Source organism: Piliocolobus tephrosceles, unplaced genomic scaffold (assembly GCF_002776525.5).
Source record: "Piliocolobus tephrosceles isolate RC106 unplaced genomic scaffold, ASM277652v3 unscaffolded_18704, whole genome shotgun sequence".
Taxonomy (NCBI): Eukaryota; Metazoa; Chordata; class Mammalia; order Primates; family Cercopithecidae; genus Piliocolobus; species Piliocolobus tephrosceles.
In genome coordinates, this window is record NW_022300648.1 from 3795 (window position 1) to 14228 (window position 10434).

The 10434-nt window shown below is 59.9% G+C and overlaps 1 protein-coding gene across 2 annotated transcripts; it reads right to left on the reverse strand.

The window, feature by feature from the left end:
• Positions 1–447: 447 nt before the first annotated feature.
• On the reverse strand, positions 448–6783 carry USH1G (USH1 protein network component sans). Of its 2 annotated transcripts, XM_023212105.1 has the most exons (3): positions 6421–6783; positions 2944–4161; positions 448–1501 (listed from the first exon to the last, which is right to left on the reverse strand). In XM_023212105.1, the coding sequence occupies exons 1-3, from the start codon at positions 6582–6584 to the stop codon at positions 1498–1500; spliced, it is 1386 nt and encodes a 461-aa protein (XP_023067873.1). In that variant the 5' UTR covers positions 6585–6783; the 3' UTR covers positions 448–1497. The 2 variants fall into 2 exon arrangements, with proteins under 2 accessions (XP_023067873.1, XP_023067875.1); XM_023212107.1 differs by lacking the exon at positions 448–1501 and having other exon boundaries at positions 2940–4161.
• Between the last annotated feature and the right edge of the window lie 3651 nt (positions 6784–10434).

Below are 10434 nucleotides of genomic sequence, written 5' to 3' on the forward strand. Positions count from 1 at the left end.
TCTGAGGACACATGCTCTGACCACCCTCTGAGCTAGCCTTTCCCCTGGTCTCACCACTATCACAGGGCTGGGACACAGGCGAGCTCTCCCTTAGCCCTGATCCAGCAGCCCAGCCCCTCTTTGGTAAGGAGGGAAACTTACCAAACAACACCCAAGGTGAGCACGCACACACACATGCATGCACACACACACACATGCATGCACACACACACACACATGCATAAACACACACAAATGCGCGCACACATGCACACACATGCATACACACACACAAACGCGCGCACACATGCACACACATGCATACACACACACAAACATGCGCACACATGCACACACATGCATAAACACACACAAACGCGTGCACACATGCACACACATGCATAAACACACAAACACATGCGCACATGCACACACGCATGCACACACACATGCATGTGCATGCACACGCACACAATACACACACAAGCACACAAACCACACACATACACACACATGCACGCACACACATGCATACACGCACACACACAGCCCTGGTGACCTGGGGACAATCTGCAGTTTAGATTATCCACTTTCTCCGGTGTCCATATCGCAGGACTTACCCAACCCAGGCCCAACACCCAGCCACACCCTGTTCTGCCTGTTCCAGGCCTGGGAGACTGAGGAGGTTGGTGGACACCTTTCTCTAGCCCAGCGCATGCCTACCAGGCCTGGAGGCTATAATACTGCAGCCTGTTGGTCTAGCACCTTGCATCTAGTGCCCTGGCCCTCTGGGGTCCCTGGCGGGGCCAGGCTGCACAACGAAAAAGCGTGAGGCTGGAGGAAGACAGGCCAGGCTCCATCCCTGGATGAGCTGGGAAGGGCGTCAGTACCCCCACCCCACCCCAGCCTGGCTCTCCAGCTCCGGGCCTTGGCCACTGGGTGAAGGAGGGGATGCTGGCTGTGCTTGGAATGGGTGCAGACTGAAAGTTGGGGCATTTGGCTGAAGAGTCTAGCTGAGGAACTTTCCCTCTGGAGTGGACCGGAAGAGGGGAGGCAGCCCAAACTCTTCCCTTCACAAAAATGCAGGAAGTGAGCAAGTCCCCGGCGTGAGCACAAAAGAACAAGACCATCAGGGGAGGGGTGGGAAAGGCCACGGCGCCCGGGACAGGCACACACTCTGGCATCCACCTCCCACACTTCCATCCAGTTCCAATGCCCCTGCCCTCCCTCTGGGGTAAGCCTCCCCCAAGTCTACATGTCCTTTAGGGCTGCTCAGAGCGGGTGGCTCAGGGCCTTTGAAACCCCTCAGAACTGGAGGGGACATTCTCTTGCCCCTCTGGTGCCTCCAGGCTACACCCTCTGCTTCAAGGTGTGGACAGGCTTTCAAAGGAGTCGACCCACGTGGTCCTTGCTCCTGGGGAAGGGGGCTGCGGGGCTGGCGACTGTGAGGACCTTGAGGCCCCACCATAGGTTGTGGCAACTTGCAATTCATTTTGGTCTGGGGAGAGGAACCCCCTGTTATCTGTGGAGGAAGAGACAGAAAGAAACAGATTTCATGTGAGGTCCTTTAGAGGCATCATTTTCACCCAGGATAGCCATCTGCACAACTTAGCCTTCCCATCTCTCAGCAGGTTGATGGTCAGGGATGGAGAACACCAGCCTACGGGAGACCTCCCCATCCCCAAAACTCTAAACCAGCCTGCCTCCCCCCACCCATCCCTGCCCCAGCCATTCAGGACCCAAAACTCTAAACCAGCCTGCCTCCCCACACCCATCCCTGCCCGGGCCATTCAGGATAAAGGCCATAGATACCTAAGAGGAAATGAGGACAGCGTTTGTTGGGCTTGTGGGATGCTGCGGGGGAAGGGCCAGGGCAGGGGCTGGCCACAGCATGACCATTGTGGCAGCAGCCTTGGCCAACTAGGACGGGCTTTGGAACGTGAACTCTGCCTCCAGGGCTGCTGCTGACCCTCTTGGGAGCATTTGCCCACGTTCCTGGTTGCAGAGTTCAGGAACAGCAGGTAAAACATCTGCCTAAAGCCGGCCGCAGTGGCTCACGCCTGTAATCCCAGCACTTTGGGAGGGCGAAGTGGGCGGATCACCTGAGGTCAGGAGTTCGAGATCAGCCTGGCCAACATGGCAAAATCCCGTCTCTACTAAAAATACAAAAATTAGCTGGGCATGGTGGTGCACCCCTGTAATCCCAGCTACTCAGGAGGCTGAGGCAGGAGAATTGCGTGAACCCGGGAGGTGGAGGTTGCAGTGAACTGAGATTGTGCCACTGCACTCCAGCCTGGGCAACAAGAGGGAAACTGTCTCAAAAAAAAAAAAAAAAATCTGCCGGAGGTCTTGGGCAACTGAGAGGCCCTGCTGACTGCAAGCCCTGCATCCCATGGGAGCCACCTTGACCCCAGGCTCTAAAGCCATGCAGACCAGGGATCAAGCCCAGCTCCATGCTGAGCAGCAGCAGGACCTTGAGGTGAGCTATTCTAACTGTCTGAGCCTCCACTTGCTCATCCGCTATAAAATGGGAACAATATAATCCACCAATACAGTCCGGGCACATGGCTTTTAGAGGGATTAAGCAAGAGAACGTGTTCAAGGGCACAACCCAGCACCTGGGAGGTGGGAGGGCTCAAAAACACCCCAACTGTGATTCCCGTGACTGTTGAAACTCATTGACACTAAGACGACCATTTCCCCACATGTTGATGTCCCCAAAATCGAGGTGCACTTTACACTAGCTGTGATAAGAATGCCTCGGGTCATCATTAAATTGGCAACTTCTTTTTCTGAGCTGGTGGTAAATAAAATAAGGGGGCCTTTTATCATCGATGGCCCCATTTCGATTTTATGAAATACAGTAGCCCCCACCCCCCACTCCTGAATAGGCAGATCTGTACTCCCTCCCCAGGGGCCTTCCAACTCCTGTTCCTCCATCCCCCTGCCAGGCTGGACACTCACAGCTCTGTGTCCTCCAGGGCCGGCGGGCGCTCCATCGCCTGCCGCCGCCTCCTCACGGCCCCCAAGATCTTCTTTCGGGGCCCCAGGGGGACGCTGATGCTGCGGAGGTCGAGGTCAGAGCACAGCATCAGAGCCTCCAGGTCAATCTTCTCCTGCCGCAGGAGGGCGGCAAAGTCCTCCATGTGCAGAGAGGCCAGAAAGGTCTCCAGCGGGCTGGTCTCGGGCTCCAGGTCCTCGTCCAAGCCTAAGTCCAGCTCGTCCCAGGGCAGCTCCTCCCCACAGCTGCGGTCCTGCAGGCTGTTGGCACTGCCCAGGCTGTCATCGTCCAGGCTGGGGGAGCTCTGCAGCCGACGCCGAGGCGCTCCCATCCCGTCCAGCCCCCCATCCTCGCGGCCCAGTCCGTGCAGCCCACTGCTCAAGTAATTTCTGCGGAACACCATGGTGCCCAGGCCGGGGCGGGTAAAGAGGGAGTCGTGGCCTGAGTCGGTGCTGACCTCCGAGTGGGCAGGCTCGGCTGCCAGCGTGGCACGGGAGACGCTGTCCTCGTCCGAGAGGAACATGTCCCGGAGCGGGGCTCGGCCCCACTCCTTGGTATTGGCGTAGGTGCCCTGGCGCACGAACATCACGTCGTTGCCCAGCTGCAGGCCCGAGAGCGAGCGGGCGCTCTTGCGCCCATCCTCGGAGACTTTGAAAGTGCCTTCGCCGCCCTGCTTGCGCCGCTCCAGCTTCTTCTGCATCTTGGTCTTGCCCCTGGCCGTGCCGTGCAGCGTGGCCTGCGAGTACGGCAGGTGGCTGCCCAACGCCAGGTGCTGCAGCCGGCGGCTCAGGGTGCTGGACGTGAGGCTGGAGAAACTGAGGGTGTCGGAGCGCTCGGCCAGCTCGCGCCGGTAGCGCCGCTCCATGCGTTCGTGGTGCTTGCGCTGCAGCTTGGCGCACTCGCGGATGCGCCGCTCCGCCTCGCGGAAGGCCTTGTCCTTCAGCTTACCCACTAGCTTGGGGTTGAGGCTGCTCTGCTTGGCCGCGATGGAGTCCAGGTAGCGCACGCATTCCATGTGGCCCTTCATGGCAGCCATGTCCAGTGGCGTGTGGTAGTCGTTGTCTAGGCACCAGATGTTGGCCCCGAAGGACACCAGGAAGGACAGGCAGTGCAAGTGGCCATTGGAAGCTGCCAGATGCAGGGGTGTGTTGCCCCAGATGTCACACTTGTCCGGGTCACCCCTGCAGGGAAAGCATCCAGGAGGGACCAGTGATGAGTCCTGGCTGGGGATGGAGGTGGAGGGAGTGGAGGGGGGAAGGGCGCTTCCCCACTGTCACAGCAACCCCCAAAGGGACCGTGGGCCTGAGGCCTCTTCGACTCCAGGAGACCTGCAGGCCTGAGCCACCCAACAGGTGAGCCCAGGGGTGAGCCCAGGGGAAAATGGCCCCAGGCGTGCAGGGGGTGGGGTGTCAGAGAAGGCGGGACTGGGGCGGGGCCTTCCCCAAGCTAACTGAGGGCTGGGAATCTCAGGGGATAAATATTTGATGCCCTGAGAGAAGGGAGTAAATTATTCATGAGGCCCAGCACAGAGCTGGCCAGAGCACTGGGGGGCCAGGGCCGCGTCTGGGTCTCTAGGCAGGCATGGTGGTGTGTGGCTGCATGTGCCGAGTGACTGTAAAAGAGAACAGACGGGAGGGTGGTGTGTACCGGGCCCCAGCCCCGGGTGAGCGTGTGTGAGGTATGGGCTTGTGTGTCAGCAGGCAGGGCCCCGTCTGCAGGGAGCAGGGCCAGCCCTGGCAAGCCCGAGTGTGAGAGGAAGTGTCGGGCCTTGGCCTGGGCCAGGAGGGGAGTGCGGGGGCAGCCAGGACTGGAGGGGAGGAGGAGGGAAATCAGCTGCCCGCGCTTCGCACTCCGAAGCCCTCCCTTCCCCAGGCTGCCCCCTCTTTGGTATCCCTGCAAGGCTGTCTCACTTGAGCCTGTCCAGGGACCCCCGACAGCCCCCACAAGCACCCCTCACACCAGACTGTGTCCCTCAGGGCAAGCTCCCAAAACTCCTCCGGAGCTCTCCCTCCCTTGGGGGCCCAGCACAGCACCCCTGCCCTGCACTAATGAGGCCACGAGGCCAACCCCCAGGGCTGGGGGAAGAATCACTCCCTTGTCTCAACAGCTCCCCACACACTCGCTCCTGGGCCTCCCCTCCTGGCCACCAAGTCCTACAGGCCAGTGTGGGAAGGGCCTGCCAGCACCCGACTCACACCCCAGCAAACACCAATCCTGGTCTCTGGAGGAGTTGGGGCTTGGTGTACCCAAGGGGAGACCTCCTCCCCTCCTCCCCTCCTCCCATGAGCCTCTCTGAAGGGATGGCAGGGGACAGTGTCACTGTGTGCTCTCCTGGGGTGAGGAGGGGCCAGTCAGCCTTGGCCTCCCAGGACATGGCTCAGCTGCCCAGGCTTCGAGGCTGCTCATACCTGATGCTGGACCCAAGGAGCAGCCCAAGGAGAGGGCAAGAGGGAGGGGTCTCCAGCACCCACTACATGATCAGGCCATAGGCCAGTGCCTGGGCCCCAGCCCTCTCTCCCATGACCTGAGACTTCATATCAACCCTCCTGGGGTGTCCTGTCCACCCCTCATCCTGTCCAGGCCTCCCTGGTGTCCAGACCAACCTGACTCCTCTTTATAAAGCCACTGGGGCTGAGGGAGTTGGTCATAGTCATTTGACTTTAGCCCAAGGAACCCATGTCAGTGGCTCTAGTCTTGGAGGTGGCTTAAGTGCCACCTCCAGGCCCCTTCCCTGGCGCTGACACCTGCACTCTATGCCCATCCCTTGCCCTAGGACAACTCCAAAGGGAGGGGGAGGGGAGAGAGGCCCCTTCAGGGTGACCACATCACAGTCTCCCCATTGCTTAGCTGTGCCTGGCTGTCGGGGAGGGACTTGGAGAGAGTTAATGGGGTGGCTGAATCAGTGACATTTGGCGCTCTGGACAGTGTCCATAAATCCCCGAAATAAGCAGGGTGATGGCAAGCTCTGTGTGACACCAGCCTGCCAGGGAAGGTGGGTGCTGGCTGGGAAAGCCCTTTGGATCCAAGGCTGGGGAGTGGGCAGTGAAGACCCCACCCTTTCTAGCCCCCACTGCTGGCCCCTGGAGACTTCCCAGCCTTCTCTCCGAATCTCATTAAGCCCCGCGCTCTTACTTCCGGGGGACCCCAGCCAGGGGATCTCTCCCACCTTCCCCTCACTCTGCAGCAACCCCCCATAATCAGGAACCCCCAAATCCCGGTTTCTCCCCCTCCTAGCCCCAAATCGAGGTCACAAGTGTTACAAGTGTCAGATGCCTCTGCTTGGGTCCCCCTCCACGTGTGTCTCTCCCACAAACGCCAGGGTCTAAGGGTCCACCTGTCTGCAGGGGAAGGAGGCAGCTCAGAGGAGGGGTGGACGATGGATCCCAGGGAGTCTGGGGTGGTCTCAGGGGTCTCAAGGGCGCTGGGTGGGGCGTACTCACCCGCGGCTCACAATGAGGCGCAGCGACTCGAGGTTGCCGTGGTAGGCAGCCCAGAGAGTTGGGGTCATGCCATCCTCGTCGGGGGCATTCAGCTCCTTCCGGGTGGCCTCCTTGAGGAGCTCCAGGTAGCCATCCCGGGCTGCCCGGTGGTACTGGTCGTTCATGGCGCCCGAAGTGGACGGAGTGGGCGGGGGACACTGAGAAAGGCCCCCCGCAGGGGAGGGCGGCGGGGTTAGGGCTGAGGCATGAGGTTGGGGGAGGGGGCCGGGCAGGGGCCGGGGCCGCCAGCCCCCGCTGCCGCAGACGGAGGGTGCGGAGCGCCAGAGCCGCGACTACCGGGACATCTGAGCCGCTCACCCGGCGGCGGAGGGGGGCGGTGGAGGAAGCCGAAATCTCCCTCTGTCCAGGGAGCCGCCCCCGGTCTTCCCCTGGGTCCTAAACACCCTGCATGCACCTCAACGCACGAGGGTGACCCACGCAAGGCCCTGCCCTCCTCTTCAAAAGTGCCCACCCCGGGGCCCCGCCCTGTGACGCCCAGTCCGGGGACAGTCAGGGGTCTGTCCTCACTAGAGCCTGGGGCGCTGTGGCTTCCTATTTCTCCACCTGTCAGTGGAACGAGCCGAGAGCTGGGGAGGGGTGCCGGAGGGCGGGGTGGGTGAGCCATCCTGAACCCCAGGACAGTGGACCTAAGAAGGGGCACCAGCACCGACCGCAGTATGATCAGCGAGTGGGACAGGCCAGGCCGCCGCCGCCCGCACGGAGTCCCTCGACCGCGCTCCAGCAGAGGGCGCTAGAGGACAGGCAGCGGCTCCGTGCGCCGCGTGGAACTTCGCACCCAAGCCCCGGACTTCGCAGCATCCAGCAGAGCGCGGGCCGGCGGGGGCGCGGGCAGGGCAGTGGGATAGAGGAAAAAAGAGCTTGGATCACTGCGAGGGTCGTAGGGGAGAGGGGGGCTGGGGTTCCCATCCCGAGCAGGAGCAGAGGAGCACAGGATTCAGGGTGCGCCGCGGCTGGAGGGCGTCAGGGTGCCCGCGGGCTTTTGGGACGTCTCTTGAGCTTAGCTCTCGGGGCTCTGGGCGCCTGGAATGCTGCACGCCAGGGCGCGGTGGGCACCGGAGGCGGGGTGCCCTCTGGGTGCCTCAGTGCGGGGCCGCGCCCGATCCTGGCCGCACCAGGGTGACGGAGTGGGGTCGCCTCTCAAAGGGTAAATATGAATCTTGCCTTATCTGGCTCCCCCGGGCTCTTCCCTAAATTCACCTTGGAGAAAGATGGATCATGTGAGCGGGACTGAGAGCTTTATGGAACCAAACTCCCGCGGCTGTAAATCACCCTGTCCTCCTGGGTATAAAGCGCCTGTCCATCCCGGCGTGGGAGAGAGGAGACGTTCACTGTCCCCTGACCCCCAGCTCAGCGCCGGCTCCAGGCCCAGCCAGGTGGGTGCCCCGGGCCAAAGGGCAGTCGGACTTGGGGAGTGGGGACCTTGGAGGGGTCCAACCGGGTGCTGCCGCTTCTCCTTTCTTCCTGTCCAGTGAGAGGGGCAGGTTCCGTGTTTTCTCTTCCCCTTTCCCAGCGCTTCCTCTAGCACCCGAAGCCCCCACCCTGCGGGTCAGGAACTCCCTAGTCCCTAAATTTAGGGATGAGATGGGGGAAGGAGAGCTGTCGGGATTGACCTAGCGTTTTGTCCGCTCCTCCCCGACAGTAATCCCTCTAGCCTTCTCCAGTCGCCCCCGCCATGTCCGAGGAGCTGGCCCCGGGCCCCAAGGAGAGCCCCCCGGCGCCGCGGGCGGGCCCCAGGGAGGTGTGGAAGAAGGGCGGCCGCCTGCTGTCCGTACTGCTGGCCGCAAACGTGCTGCTCCTCGCCTGCACGCTCATCAGCGGGGGAGCCTTCAACAAGGTGGCCGTGTACGACACCGACGTGTTCGCGCTGCTCACCACGATGATGCTGCTGGCAATGCTCTGGATCCTCTTCTACCTCCTCCGAACAGTGCGCTGCCCCTGCGCGGTACCCTACCGGGACGCGCACGCTGGCCCCATCTGGCTCCGAGGTGCCAGGGGAGGTGGGGGCGAGGTGGGGTGGGCACAGCAGGGAGCTGCAGGCTAGGGCTCTCACAGGAGTTGCAGAGCGCAGGGTGACATATAAGGATGAGAGTTTGCCTAGGGAGGACCAGGAGGACCGGAGGGTGAGGTGGGCTGCAGTTAAGGATAAAGAGGAAGGGAAGGGGTCCTAGGGAGGGGATAAATAGAGGGATGGGGCGGGGCCTCTTTGTCCCCTGGTCCGAAGATTGGAGAAGGCTGGCTGAGGGAGGGCCTTTGATGGAGAGCAGGAACCAGAAGACAGCAGTCATTGAAAGAGCCCAGCCAGGGCCCTTTGCGGTATCCACACAGCCCCAAAGAGAGGGGGGCTTGGTAGCAGGTCCATCCATCCACCCACTCAGTCATACACTCACCTTTCCATCCACCCATTCACCTTTCAGTCTGTCTATACACCTATCCACCTATCCTCCCACCCTCCCCACTGATCCATCCAACAGTGCACTCACTCACTTGTCCACCCACCCATCTAGCTTCCCATCCTCAGGGCCTGTCCTCAGCTCGGCAGGCCTTCTCTCCTGCCTCTCTGATCTACCACCACAACCCACCCGCCCTGGTTCTCAGGTGGACTGGTGCTGTTTGGTATCTGCACCCTCATCATGGATATCTTCAAGACCGGCTACTACTCCAGTTTCTTTGAGTGCCAGTCGGCCATAAAGATCCTGCACCCTGTCATCCAGGCTGTGTTTGTCATCATCCAGGTGGGTGGAGGAGTGTCGCCGTGTGGAAAAAAGGAGCTAACACCTGGCCATTGGAAAGGACCCAACAAGGGGTCGGAGACCTGAGCTCCACCCGCCTCCTATCCTGAGCTATTAACTAAACTGGGGACAGGGCTGTAGAGAGCATCACAGGTGTTTCCATCACTGCGGAAACACCTCATAATGAAGTAATATCCCAACGTGAGCTCCCACTTGGAGCTCTGCAATGTTATTTCAACTTAAGCAGTGCCAGTAGTTAACACCTAGGAGGTGTGAGCTGTGACAGCCAGCCCTGTCTCCTAGAACCTGGCCTGCCCTCCTTGGGTACCCGTAGGGGGCTTCTGTGTCCGTCCAGGCTCCTGCCAGCTTGGTCCCTCTGTTCTGTATTTGTTTGGAAAGTAGGATAGCCTGTAACTGGGATTTCTCAAACATTCATTTTGTAGTTGTTGCTGCATAAACAATACTTTGAAAGATCTTCTGATTGAGCTGAGACGGGACTGGGCTTAGATGGGATCAGAACAGCCCCCAGCCCTCTATCATGACCAAAATGGCATCATGGATGATGTCCTCCCCAGAAACATCACCCTTGCTGCCCAGGTTTTCACAGTTCAGCACACGTGTGGCTGTGGCATTTGTGCAGCTTTAGTCTTTCATATTTTATGGGTTTGAAGAATACTCAGGTAAAATGAAAATATACATATCCCCACATCACCAAATGCCATAGCAGGGATTCACAGGCAGCCAGACGGTAGCAAGGCCTGGTGCGGCGACAGAGGAAGAGGATGAATAGGGGATGTTGTCAAAAGAAGGTGAGAAGTCCGCAGAGGCTCCTTCCACCTTGAGCAAGACCTAACCTGAGGCTGGCCTTGCTCCCAGAAAAAAAAACAAAAACAAACTAGGTAGTCAGAAATCTACTTGACCCCCACTTCCGCACAAAATAAACCCCACCACGGTCAGGGTTTTACACGTGATGTTTTGCAAACCTTTAAAGAATGGAGAACCACTATTTTATACAAACTGTGTCAGAATAGAAAGAGACAGCTTTCCCCACCTCAATTTTTTCTTTTTCCCTTTTTTTTTTTTTTTTTTTGAGACAGAGTCTCGCTTTGTCTCCCAGGCTGGAGCTCAGTGGCCAGATCTCAGCTCACTGCAAGCTCTGCCTCCCGGGTTTACGCCATTCTCCTGCCTCAGCCTCCCGAGCAGCTAGGACTACAGGCACCCGCCA

Excerpts from the sequence above, each read along its gene's own strand:
- USH1G (XM_023212105.1), bottom strand. The coding sequence starts at position 6,584 with ATGAACGACCAGTACCACCGGGCAGCCCGGGATGGCTACCTGGAGCTC. Across the intron at positions 4,162-6,420 it reads CGCCTCATTGTGAGCCGCGG|GGGTGACCCGGACAAGTGTG; the intron begins GTGAGTACGCCC and ends CTTTCCCTGCAG.